The sequence below is a fragment of the Hesperophylax consimilis genome, chromosome 3, assembly GCF_061612785.1.
Source record: "Hesperophylax consimilis isolate HC1 chromosome 3, BYU_Hcon_1.0, whole genome shotgun sequence".
Lineage (NCBI taxonomy): Eukaryota > Metazoa > Arthropoda > Insecta > Trichoptera > Limnephilidae > Hesperophylax > Hesperophylax consimilis.
In genome coordinates, this window is record NC_142838.1 from 19,208,664 (window position 1) to 19,223,110 (window position 14,447).

The following is a 14,447-nucleotide window of genomic DNA, read 5'->3' on the forward strand; positions in this document are numbered from 1 at the left end:
AGAAGATGGGGAAGTATTGGCTATTCAGATCTGGTCACCAAATACGGCTAAAGCCGTTTCAAACAACTTTTCAATTCTGACTAGTAGTCTTTCACCTAGGCGATATTGAGAGTATATTCCACTCAAAAACAAAACAAATGAATTGATTGTGAAATATGAGATGATTAAATAAAATTTACTTGCGCACGGCGGCATTGAACCCGTTATTCTAGGATTAGTATTCAAGGGCTTCACCCCTCGCTCATGAAGGCCGTCAAATTGTCATTTAGTTTGAGGTCAGAAGCTAGTTTATAAACATACAAAGAAAAAAAATATACATACATTTTTAGAAAAGGTTAATAATATGTTAGGTAAAGCGCCTTAGAGGCAATTGAACCACTCAACGGCGCTAGGTACATACATTATTAAAACAAGCAAGGAGAACACGTTAATAATAAGACGCAAATGATGTCAAATTGTTATCGACACGGAAAAACTCTGCACATTACAAAAAAAAAACCTTTGGAAAGAATTGCTAGAAACACGGAACAATTAGCGAGAAAACCCGATGACGCGAAATTCGCAACAATAATTAAAGCGTCATCAGCGGAGTGACGTCACAGTCAGAGCAACAGCAGTGACAGATATATCTTGTCAAAATCAGCTGATTACGAGAGGCCACTCACACTGCTATTATACATTTAAAGTACAATACCACGCTCGGGATAAACTTAATGTACTATTTTGGGTGTGTTGAGATATTTTGCAATGAAGCCACCGAGTTATGGCAAGATTATAGTTTTATTTTTTTTAAATATTTGGATCTGCATCATAAAACACCCGAGTCCCGACTGAGGTTTGTTATTCGGTATCTGATATTAGGTTGAGGCCATAAAAAATGTTAAATGTGTTTTTTAAAACGGTCTAATCCTGCTGGTAAGAAAATATTTTTTTATAAATACCTAGTAGTTCTGTGAACAGTAAAAAAAAATAATTAACATATTCTAATCCAAATTTACTTTGAAATCATAAAATTTGTAAGTAGGTACTTAAATACACACTATATAATATACAGGATGTTCGGGGGAAAAGTGCATTAACTTCGGGAGGTGATTGCACATGATTTTAGAAGTTGAAAAAATGAATAACTTAACGAAATTCCAACGTTTTAAGGTAGTTTTTAGGTAAAAAAGTTTGATTGTTTGTATGGGAAAGTAAATATTCTTCTATGGAAAAATATTTTAGTATGAGGAAAAGAAGTTGGAATTTCGAAAAAAAATTTTTTGTGTTTTTTACTTCTACCATCATGTAGTATTTAAATTTTCAAATAAGGAATCAAACAAATTGTCCTTAATTATAGAAATGTTTCCATCCACCATTTCAATTACAATTCTCTTTTCAAACTTTTTTCAGGTCGGTAGCCGGTAGGTACCATAATATTCATTTTTCCGATTTGACAGCTCGTAACAGGAACCGCGATTATGCGAACTCTGGCGGGATATGGGCGGAATTAAAATTAGAATCCAACACGGCCACTATCTTGAGCCGAACCGGACTCGTACAACTGTTGGCATACAAAAATCAATCTTTGCAATGTAAATGCCCAAAGTAGAAAAAGTGTACCAATATTATTACCTTAGGACCATAGTCTTACAATAGATGTCAACTTTAACTGGTCAAACCATATTGAAAATATATGTAATAGATTAATATCCGTATTAGGGAAATTTTATCACCTTAAAAATCTGTTCCATAAAAAATCATTAATCATCTCTCGATAGCGCAATCCATTCACCGTAACTGTTGCTCCAGCCGCATTTTCCAAAAATTAAGATCCAATGACTCCGCCGGACCATAAACCGCACCAAACAGTCACACGTTGATGATAGATAGGTTTTTCAACAATAACTCTTGGGTTTTCCGAGCCCAAGATGCGACAATTTTGCTTGTTGACGAAGCCACCAAGGTGGAAACGGGCCTCATCACTCAAGATGATTTGCATTTGATTCACTCAAGTGAATTTTAATAATTTCAATTCGTTGTTGAAGCGTGTATCGTTCCATTTTTTATTAATTGCGTAGTTTCTACTTGTCAAATGTCAAAAAAAGACAGCTTCAAAAGTAACATCTACCGAAATAGCGGGCTATTCAAAATAACACCTCTTATTGGAAAACCCAAAAAATAGTAGGTTAGATTTCCAATTAAAGCTGGATACATTCTGGAATACAGAATTCATAAACCTGTGAACCACAACTACCCTACTAGGCATAGAAACAAAAATGTTTCAAATTAATAAATCACAAAATGTATGCGGAGATACATACAAAGAGGCATAAAATTCCTGAAATGTTTAACGTATTACCTGAAGACAGTGAAGTCATAAAAAAGGAGACATCTATTTCAAAAGAAAAAAAGCAGGCCTTTCTACCTCCGTAGAACATCAAAACAAATACCTATGTATTCTATGAATGTATAATATTATGAAATATGCATAAATAGAAATCGTTGAAAATAGTCGTTAGAAAAAACCTAGTTTTAATATTCTGTAATACGCATCACATAGAATTTTAGTTATTGTAGTTTAGTATAACAAACAAAATTTAATGATAATATTTAATGTATTAAAAAATGTAAAAATGAGATATTTCTTACAATCAAACTGGTATATTACTCAGTATTGTAAAAGAAGTATGTAAAAAAATATATTAAATAAATAGACCTAATAAAGAACTTAAAACTGAGAACGTTAATTACCTTTTTTCCATAAAAGGAAAATATTGAAGGAGGTGAAATAAATGTTGGACACAACAGAACTATCAGCGGTCCGCTTCCGATCAGTACCTACCAACGGGTCTACGGGGGGTCATTGCGCTAGGGCTCAGCTGACCGTGTGGGATAGGGAGGGGGGAAGGAGGTGGGGTATTCTCATTACATCGAAGCTAAAATAGGTACGTCATAGTGGATACCTATATTTGCAACACTTCTGTTATTTTTAAAGGCTCTTATTACGAAAAATTATATTCGAGGTATTCTATTCAATTATATTATATCCGTATAATTTTTATAGAGCGCCATTTTTGTGGTAAAAATATTTTTACTGTGAATACCAAGAGTGCCCACTGCTCCCAACCGAATAGAGCCAGTGAAAAAATATTTCGTTGAAACATATTATTATTACATACGGAAGGCACCGGTTAAATATTAAAAAATTACTTTGAAAAGCAATCTTTAAGCCCGGAACACATGTTCGACTTTGCTTTCCCATTGTCTGATCAGAATATCGGATCGAACGAACTAAATATACGTCCGATTCTCGTTGCAGATTTTTTGTAGCCTCAGTGGTTTCCGATCTGTCCAGCGACACCACAATCAGCACAAAATATAATCTATGACGCAATTTATTTATTTAAAGGCTTCCTCCCAGGCCAAGTACTTTATTTCCCTATCACGGTACTTACTCATTTATCCTTGCGTTACATAGGCATTGATATTTTGGGGAAACTCATTTTAATTTAAAGTTTTTCTTTTATATACCTATTCAATAATATTTTTACTCAATTTAAAAATAAATATTTGTTTAGCCTTCTGAAGACATTAAGTAGTTAAGTGTCAGTACTCATTTTCAAAATGACGAGTAGGAAAAAGTCAGAAGTGTATTTCAGTTCTATACAAAATGTATGGAGCGAAGGCCTTAAGATGGTCACTTCAACCAAAACGGGTAGGTTAACAGTGTCAGTGAGAAAAAGGGCATTTTTTTGGTCGAATAATCGCGTCTGCAACAGGGTTCTCCTCAATACAATATCAGCAGAACGATATATTCTTAAAGAAGGAACTAATACCTACATTTTTGCATCGGTTTCATTCGAATGGTAGATGAGATATTTTACTGCCTCTGGAGGTTACTTTCAAAATCCGGTCAACTTTTGTCATTAGTTTTAATAAGTGGCACGTCGGTTATTTTCATCTCTAAAATGAAACGGAAAGTCGTACATTTCCAGGACTCCTCCCGAGTAGAAATCTGGAGAACGCGTTTTTTAAAACTTTTCTTTTTAAGGTTAATGCCCAGCACAACCAAATTGAAGTTGCCTATCGGTTATAATTTTTACGGTCATAGCTTGGAATATTACCGGAACCGACTACCGGAGAGAAAAATCAAACGTGTATTCCCGGCCTTAGAGACTGCCGGATTTCTAACTCTTGTTTTTTTTCTTATTCAACACATTAAATCTGAAAAAAAGATTTTTCAAAGCTCCGTAGTTCATGGAGCTTTGAATGGACCGGTTTAAAAAAATGGGGATTGCGTTTTTTCACTTCTGTGTTAACTTCACATTTCCCTTATGGATGACCTATGCCATAATGGAGGGTCTTTCAAGGAAACCAAGGAGTGAACCTGGGAAGAAGAGACCCTTGCTATAAGACAGATGAAACATAAAAGCTCGATTAAAAAAAAAAAAACACGCGACAAAGCTGTACAAATTTCATAACGCCAGATCTCATTGTTCGCTAGTTTTAGTGAGACATATCTACAAGCAGACATTCTTGCACAACTGCAAAATAGAATCTAGTTATTTTACTAATGAATGTGAATGAAGCAAAGAGTGTATGGCGGTCCATTCTTACAAAAAAATATTTGTACAGTGGCCTTGAGGTGATTTTTCAGAAAAACTGCGCTATACAAATCGACGAAATATTATTATTATTAAAAAAATAATTTGGAACTAGGTATTTTATTGTCAAATTTCCCACGTATCGCGTGACGATTATAATACCTATCCCCAACAATAAAGAAAATCCAAAATGAAATAAAATAAATAACTAGGTAATTAATACCTAATTAAAACCCTCGAGATTAAAGATACATAATTCAATAATATAAAATAAAGTCCGGGTCAACGGTTGTGCGCAACTGGTCCGCGCACACGACCGACGTGCTGTCTCATAATAATAAATAAAAAGTGTGCTAAAGGAAATGCGGCGGAAGGAGCGAAATCGGAAAGCTAAACCGATGCACCTTTCGTAGCATTATAGAACAGGGAGGGAGGCAAGGGATGAGTCGCGATGAGCACAAAGACCCGGCAACGTCGCTTCCCAGTTAGGACGACGAGCCACCCGGCACGTAGGCTATCATATTCATAAGTGCGAGCGAAACAGCACTCATCAGCGACGATAATGACAGAGATGCACGAACTCTATTGTCTAACGACCGACGTTACCATGGTGCGAGGCAGACGGGACACAGATAGAGCAAAATGTAAATAAAAACGTATGTCTTATCGTATTTTTCCATGCATTTAGAGCGGGAAAGAAACAAAAACACAACAAGGAAAATTGCAAGCAGCGGACGCGAAGAAACGAGATAAAATAATATTATGAAGAATTCTCAAAATTTTCTCAAGAAAAAGGAAACGTCGTTTCATGAAACACTGAAGAGAGACTGAGAAGAGAATACACAAAATATGATCAATACAAGTGGTAGGTTCGTATAATGTAGGTACTTATTATCCTAGTTACAAATTGCAACCAAGACACAAGGGATGTTTTAGAAACACGTTAATTTTTGTTTTTTTATCACCAAGAATATCCCTTATTTTGAGAAAAAATAAAAAACATAAGCCTAAAAACAATCATACAAAATATTAAAAATAAGTTCACCACACAAAAAAAATAAGTTTAGGCATCAATTTTTCACATTCAAATAAACAAAAAATTCTTGCATACTGCGACATCTCTTGGTCGATTTACGAAGCTTTACCATACAATTTGATTGTAGATTCCATATTTTTTGCACTTAGATGGAGCCACAAAAACATTTCGAGAACAGAAATCGCAAATAACAAGAAATCGATAAAAATATCAATATTATTATCACACTCGCATTTAATTATTATTAATTATGATGATTTTATTATAAATTATTAAAAAGAAGAAAAGTAAGAACTGAAGATGTCACATGAGCAATCGGTGACTGAAGTATAACAATTCTTAAATGAAATTACTATGTATTACATCTTAAAGTTATAAAGTAAACAAATAGAAATTATTGAAAATTAATGAACATATTGAGAAAATATTAAAACAAGTCACATTCATATTATTTTTAAAGTGGAAAATAGGCTAATTTGGGAAACTTATCTATCCATATTCCTTCAGTAGCTTGGAAGGGTAATTTTGAAGGATAAGAGTTCATGCAACTTACCATTGGTAGGCATTAAAGTGATAGTAACATAAACCGAGACCGTATGTGAAAAGAGGGTCTTTCCAGTTGTTAGACTCCAGCCTGAAGAACTTTTGGTAGGCAGACATCGCTAGAAAAAAGAAACATAAATAATAAAAGTTGTTCAAATTATGTAATTAATTTCTTTTGTATCTATTTGATTATATAATTAATATTGTGAACATGACCTGCTGACAAACAGCTTTTGCAGCTTAGCGGGTGTTTATATTGAAGAATAATTTTTTTTTTTTAAATTATTTGTTTCTTGTTAATTTGTTATCGCTGGCCTTACAGCCCTCCCTGATCTGTTGTTTACATCAGCGGCGGCTACCACTGTGTATATTATGATCCATGAAGTTAAAAAAAAAAAAACATTGTGTCAAAATGTTGAAAAGAGGAGCATTGAAAAGTTTGAACAATTAGACCAGAAAATATTTGATTCTATGTGATTTTATAAGTTAAAAAGATTAATAATTTTTTCAAAATATTAATGTTTTAAGGTAGTTTTTAGGTACAAAAAAGTTGAATCGTTTGAACAGGAAAATAAATATTCTGGGAGGCAAGTGCGGTGAGTTCCTAGAATATCTTTTTCTGTTGGTGCTCCAAGGGTTAAGAATGTCTTTTTCATCATTGGTTTTTTTGTATTTTTATGTGAAACCGCACAAGAGTCCCAACTGTCTGGGGCCAGTGAGACTATGTTGTGAGGAGGGGAAGGAGATGGGGAAGAGGAAGGTGGGGAAGTAACTGGCTATTTAGACCTGGTCACCAAACACGGCCAAAGCTATTTCAAGCAACGTTTCAATTCTGAATGGTGGCTTTTCACCAGGGCGATACTGATAGTATCTTCCATTCTGGAATGGAACATTGAAATATGTCTAATAACTACTGTCAAAAAATAAGGCAAGACGTTACATACATCTGTTGTTTGTTACATATTATTAAATCCAAATCTCGGGAAAGTCTGGTTGACTATACTTAATGACAGTGATAATTTTGCTTGGTTGCAATAAATGTAGGATAAAACATAGATGTTGAAAGATAAATTTTACAATAAAATGTAGCTCTGTTGATTCTAAGTAAGTAGCAAAAAAATGTCCTTCATGAACCAAGTAAGAATCTGATTATTTCATGGTTACACCTTTTGGCAACCTCGCTGTAATTGTTCAATAATGCATATACTTGTAGGTAAATGAGTTGTGGGATATTTTGTTCAAAGGTTTTGATTTTTAAAACGTGTCTGGAACAGAAGTTACATAGTCACTATTGTAGCTGAATAGAGATGTGTGAGACTATTTGCCTAAATTAAGGAGTAAATCAAATGTTCAAAATCCTTGCAAAAATGGTCACTTATGTCCAGTCAGACGCAAAACATGGAGTATCGTTGCCGTGGAGAGAAAAGTTAATGACCAAAAATATACAAATCGGCATACTTATCTACGAAGTTGATGATGTCAGGACTACAGATACTGTATAAACAATGTTGAAAACATAGTTTGTCTGCATTTATAAATATAGTTTCGAATGCCCTTTGAAAATCCGAGAATATTGCTAAGATAAATTTATTACTATTCATTCTTTCTTTCCATTCGTCAACGATTACATTTAACGCTGTTTCACAAGAATTATTAAATCTGAATCCCGATTGTTCTTGGTATAAAATATTGTGTTCATCTAAGTATTGCAATATTTGTTCTTTTATTATCACTTCAAGTATCTGTTCATATTTCGGTAAGGTGTTTATTGGTCGAAATTCTTCACATTTTCTGGTATTTTTAACCTTTGGGACCGGTATAATGGTAGATAGTTTCCATGACTGTGGAAATTTTCCCTCTTCAAATGTTTGATTAATAATATTTAATAGAGTAGATCCAATTACTGGAAAAGCATATTTTATTAAACTAATAGTTAATCCATCTGAATTATTTTTTGATTTAATTTTGTTTAAAATGTTAAATAAATATTCTGCAGTTATTTTTCTGACGACCAATAATTCTTTGTTTGAGTTGTTATTATCATTTGTGGGATTGACAACAATGTTAGGTATTAATTTGTTAATTTGAGTGATGCTTTCTATAAAATATTTATTAAAGCTATTAGCCATGTTTTCTTCGTTTAAATCTTTTGGGAAGTTTACTATTTTTATGTCGTCTTTGTTATCACTATGTACTAATTCTTTTATGCTTTTCCAAATTTTTTTGGGATCCCCTTCTTCCGAATTTATTTTATTTTTTATGTACTCATTATGCGTTCTTTTTATGTCTTTAGAGCAGTGTTTCCCACGGTGGGGCGTACCTCCCACCGGTGGGGCATAACGCCTCAGAGGTGGGGCACCACACTTCAGAGATGAGACACGTAGGCATTCCACATATAAAGGGAAATACTCATCGGTCATACAAAAAAATTTTAGCACCATAAGCGATTTACTCATCAAAAACGAAATCAATTGGATAAAACTAATAGAGGGGACCTAAGACTGTATTAAAATAAGTTAGATCTGGACATAAGATTTCTTTGTCGCAAGCATAACTGAATTTAATAATGAATTAAGCGTCAAGATATGTTTGTGTTTGTACTAAATTTTAATTGTAACTTGTGTTTTATTATTGTTTTATTCTACTTAATTACATTTTCAATTTGTGTTTTGTAATAATTTCAGTTATAATACATGTATTAGAATAGGTTTTATTTAATTTCATTAGGGGTTCATATGTTTACAAACATATTAAAATATGTTTTGCAAATTTACCTGCGTTTAATTAAAAAAGATGCCGGTGGGGCATCTGACCTTTGAAAAGACTACGTTGGGGCACGGCATAAAGAAGGCTGGGAAACACTGCTTTAGAGTATTTATTTCTCAATTTTTTGTTGTTATTCCAATTCATAGTACTATTAGTAAGGCTCTTTACTCTTGTAAAATGTATCTCTATTTTGCTGCATTGTGCATAGTTATTTTGTGAACCATTTATTATTATTTCCTTTTCGTATCTTCTGTTCTGGAACTACTTCATCATTGGATTTTTTAATGTTACATAATATCATCTGGTCAGCTTTTTTGTTATATTCCATTTGATTTATTTCATTCCAACCAATAGTCTCTAAGGTCTGAATGAAATTTCTTTATCGTATCTTTTATAATTTTTAAATGTTATTACTTGTGTTTCTTTACTGGAGTTGTAGTTTTATCTATCATTTATTAAAATTTGAAACATATTATGGTCGGTAATTTTAGGTTTATCTAATACATTAACACGTAGGTTAAATTTATTTGAGATTACCAGATCAATCAATGTTTTAGAGGTATTAGAAATTTGTGTGAAATCTTTAACTAATTGTTTCATACCTGTACCGGACGGTGTGTACCGCTCGCGGCGGCCGCTATTTCATAATGGTCGAAGCACCGAGCGGGAGCTTGGTTTTAGAATTTACGTGGGGCTTCGATACCTCGAGTCCCGCTCGCCCCCGCATCGCTTCCCCTCACCGCAAGCGCCCGGCTGGCCCAGGCGACCGCCCAGGACCAATCAACGCGCTCCTAAGCAACGTTGTACGGGGCAATATTTTGAATTGATGATTTATTGAAATGTTTAGACTAAATTTGAGAGAGTTCGGCCGTAGATATTACGAAATAAAATACATTGATAAAACGGCCGGACTCTCCTTAGCATAACTAGATAATAAGAATTTGTGTAAAATTAAATATAAGAAAATTAATTACGATTTCCCCTGAATATGTTGGGCCGGGGACCCCCACACTGAATGAATTATGTACAACTGATTAATAAATAAAAATGCTAGGGAGGAGTGGTTAGGATCGATTAAGAGAGCATAAAGAGTAGGGTAGTTCTAAAGGTTGTGACCTCCGCTAATTAAATCATAGCGGACGTCACAGCCCACGGATCATCAACAACCCGCGAATGAAGGCAGCGCGTCGACCCCGCCCTCCCCAAAGTCGGGAGAGGGGGATTGCACAATAAATACGGCGCGCCAGCCTTCAGCTCTCTCTCTCTGCCTTGGACCGCCACCAGCTACTCTACTCTCGCTCTTCCTGACCGCTTCTCTCTGGATCTCAACTTGGATACTTCTTTGACTTGGCTCCCCCCTGGATTTCTGCCCCTGCCTGCCTCCTCCCGCACCGAGGATAAAGCAGATTCCGGCCCCGAACTGAGCAAGGATAAAGCAGATTCCTGTACCGACCGGAGCAAGGATAAAGAAGATTCCTGTACCGACCGGAGCAAGGATAAAAGCAGATTCCTGTACCGAACGGAGCAAAGATAAAAGTAGATTCCTTTACCGACCCGAGCAAGGGTAAAGCAGATTTCTACCCGGACCTAGCGGCTACTACGGACTGACCGGCCCCCTATCTTACAGTCTGTGTAAAAGACCTAGCTGGTCGATTACAATACCTGCAGTTTGAATAATAGATTTCAGTTTTTTTGTGTATATGTCTGCATTTGCTTTAACATTTATATTGAAATCTCCAACTATAATGTTAATATTTTCATCTTGCAAATTTTCCATGCTCCATCTTTGAAAATATGTTAAGAAGTCGCATTTACTTGTGTTTGGTGATCTATAAATAACAGTATTATATATATTATATTATATACATCTTTCTTGATTCCTGATTTAATGCTGATGGCTAAAATCCAACAATGGTTTTCATGTTGGTGATTTGATATCACTTCATATGGAACTTTATTACTTAAGAGAATCATCACTCCTCCTGTATGTCTGCTATGCGAGTCACAACGGATGGTATTATAATGATCAAATATAATTTCAATATCTTGGATATCTTCAGTCACATGTGTTTCACTCATCATAAGCATAAAAGGTTTCTTCTCTTCTAGAAGTATTTTGACCTCTTCGTAATGTCCTATGATGCTTTGTATGTTCAAGTATATAATTGCATCTTTCTCGTAACTTTTGTTTATAAAAAATAAATTCTGCTCATTTTGCTTCTAGTTTTCTTTTATAAATTGGGAATTACTTACTCGTGGCTGAGTGACTACAATTTAGTTTCAGTCCTAATCTTTTACTTGTCACTATACAATTGATGCACTGAATATTCTCATAGGTGCAATCTTTTACGTCATGATTTTTTGCGCATTTAAACAAGATTTTAGGTTTCTGCAATCTATAGGCTTGTGGTTGAACCCATTACATTAAAAACATCTGATGATATTTAAATTGTCAAAGACCTTGCATCTGTCCCATCCAATATTTATTTTTGCTGCATTTAACATTCTGTCATAAGTCTTTCCGTCGACTTCGGCATATATAGTAAAAGTTGTTTGATTTCTTCGGTTTTTTATTTCTTTCATATATGTCACCTTTATTTTTGAGCTTTGTTCACAGATGGACTCATTATGAGTTTTTATTTTTCTCTCTATTTCTTCAAAACTATATTTTTCAGATAAACCAATAATTTTGACAGATGGGTTTTTTGTTTGAGGAATCTTTACCTCATATTTATCTCCCAGTTTGGCTATCACCTCATCATGAACTTTGTTAATATCTGTGGAATTTTTAAATTCTACTATAACCCCTCCATCCTTAAAATTTCTCATACCTTAAAATTTTTCAATCTTTGTTTCATTATTTTCCTGATCCCTCTTTTTTGGTTTTATGATAACAACTGGTTCGTGTTTTTTTTTACCTTTTCTGCATAGGTTTCAGGTAAGATTATTTTTCTAATATTTTTTTTAATGTTTTCTAAGTTACTGATATATTTTCTGTCACTGTTGATTATATTTTCTTGTAATCTGATGATTTTGTCTTGTAACGAAAGATTTTCTTTTTTAATTGCATCTTCTAACTTCGTTATTATGAGTTCTATAGTATTTTTTGTTTTTTGATCCTTGACTGTTTGAATTTTTGAAACTTAATTTTTTAGTTCATCTAGATAGTTCGCTACCGTCATCGTAGTATTTTTGTTTGCACGGTTTTGTAGAATTAAATCGAACGTATTGTGCACATTTCTTACTAGATGGCGTTATACTTTAGGTTGAAAGTTAGCGAGTCGATCTTCTTATTATAATTTAATAAAAAATAATAATAGCTTTCACCGAGGAGCGAACTCCGCTCCTTGAGAACTGTGACCGTTACCGGAACGGGCGACGCTATCGACGTTATTCTCCAGGCTACGGCCTACTTATCAGTGAGCGTGATAATGTTCGTATATTAAGTGCTACCAGCTTTTAAACTGAGAGGTATGGTATTCTGTTAGTTCTTTTGCAACAGTAACTAGCATTGATCACTGCACAGATTTTAAAATCTCTTAAAAAGAGTATTTCGAGGGCGTTTTAGATTGATTAAAGTAGTAGAAAGTAAATTACTCTTCTACATTTTCATATTAATCGATATCTTTGTGATTATTATTAGTAACTATGAATTTAATAAGATTTTAGTGGAGCAATTTTTTGGGGTGCACACACTTTGTAGACAATTTATGAAGTGAAAATTATGTTATTACAAATAAAAATATAATTTTTGACATATAAATAACATAAAAATATATTAAAAATGGCTCATCTTAAGTTTTTCGTAACTAAAATTATTGTCTCCTCACTTTTTTGCCATTTTATATTAAAATAATCAATAAAAAATTTAAACTTTCAGAATATTTTTTCAAATTGTGTTAGGAACCTTTGGTTTCATACAAACGCACAAAAAAAAAATTTCTATAGTAAATTTATAGATTTGAATATAAAGCGTGGTATTTTCTCTTTCTAACACCGTTTAGATCATATTTCTCACCATGACAGTAAGGGAAATACAATGATTTCTACGAAACCATGTGAGTTGTTCCCAAAAGTGAACCAATTAGCTTGAGGGGTCAAGTCCATTATCCATTTTTATAAGTGCTGATTTATGAAAGTGTAATTGCAGGTGTGCTACACTTCGACCAAGAACAAAAGACCGTTTCCTAGCGAACTCTGAAATGAAGCGCGGTGCAGGAGGCAAGTGCAGCGTGGCAAGTCACCAAAGAACCACTAATAAATCACACCCTTTCTGCACATGCCTATAGATGCGCCTTTGCAACTGCTTACGTTCTAGCTTTACCTTGACTTTTGTAAGTAGGATTATTGAATTTGATAGTCTATAAGAAAGGCTTTAAATAAATTTTGATGAAGATAAAAAAAATGTATAACTACTGACCTTTAGAAAAATCTTCCATGAGCAGATGAAAATGGCCGAGCTTGCAGAATGTCTTAGGATCAATGCTGATATCCTTGGGAATAACCGAGTCATCGTTTGTGTCCATTGGCTCGCTGATGCCGAAGGACGCATCTTCCGTCTTGGTTTTTTCCTCCTCTTCCTTCTGCGTCTGGACTTGGACCAGCATCTTTTCCAAGTATTTCACCGCCTTTTGGATGATGGCACGCTTCTTCGCATTCTCCGGGAGTTTGAGCTTCAGAAAGCCAAATTGGCGACTGCAATGATCAATGTACACATTATGAGGTGATATTCCACAAAAACGGCGCTGTACAAGTCATCCAAATATTATTATTCTTATATGTCATAAGAGTTTCCCAAATATTGATGTGTCATGGAGAATATATGCTGACAGAGCATGATAGAAGAAGTCGAAGAAGTGAATCAAATACTTGAGTCGGGTCTTGTCAATAGTCAAAATAACACAAGAGTATGTATGAATGTGAATGAAGCAGGCGTGTGTGTCAAGATAGAGTTGTACGGCAGAAATGGCATGATGGTTGGTTAGGTTGAGATAATAGCAATCATAATGATTTATTTATTTCTTTCAAAACCTAATTATTATGATTTAGGAAATGAATTTAAATTCTGAATATTAAACCACTATCTAAATTGAAACTAATGCAGCCCTTTCTATAAATTTTTCCATATATTCGAGTCCATTGTAACCAGACGCGGCCCGTGACTGTAATTACCAGCAGTGCATTTCACTTTTAAAATGTACCTAGTCTGTTATTTAGGTGGAGCAAATTAATGAATGGGAACACCTACTGCAATTCATTCTATCTTCTAAGTTATATTTGTAAAATAACTGATTAAATAATACAAAATTATCTTGAAAATAAAGGACACTCAATTCATCGTTGAAAATATAGCGAAACCGTTTGATTTCACCGCGAACGAGTTCCAATGTGTTAATGTTGTTGCGTTAACATTGAACATTAGTATTTCTAAAGGAATCCATTCCAAACGCATTGGATTACGCATGATCAAAGTGATGCAAAATTCACTCGCCGTCAAAGCACTTCGATAATGCACG

General features: G+C 34.3%; 1 protein-coding gene across 1 annotated transcript in view; it reads right to left on the bottom strand.

Annotated features, from left to right (window-relative positions):
- The window catches only part of Utx (Utx histone demethylase), a 118,667-nt gene that overhangs the window by 103,044 nt on the left and 1,176 nt on the right, over positions 1-14,447 (bottom strand). The window contains exons 2-3 of the mRNA XM_089649009.1: positions 13,352-13,626; positions 6,176-6,284 (exon numbers count right to left, since the gene is read on the bottom strand). Of these exons, the coding sequence (XP_089505135.1) occupies positions 6,176-6,284; positions 13,352-13,626 (384 nt within the window). The remainder of the gene's footprint in view (positions 1-6,175; positions 6,285-13,351; positions 13,627-14,447) is intronic.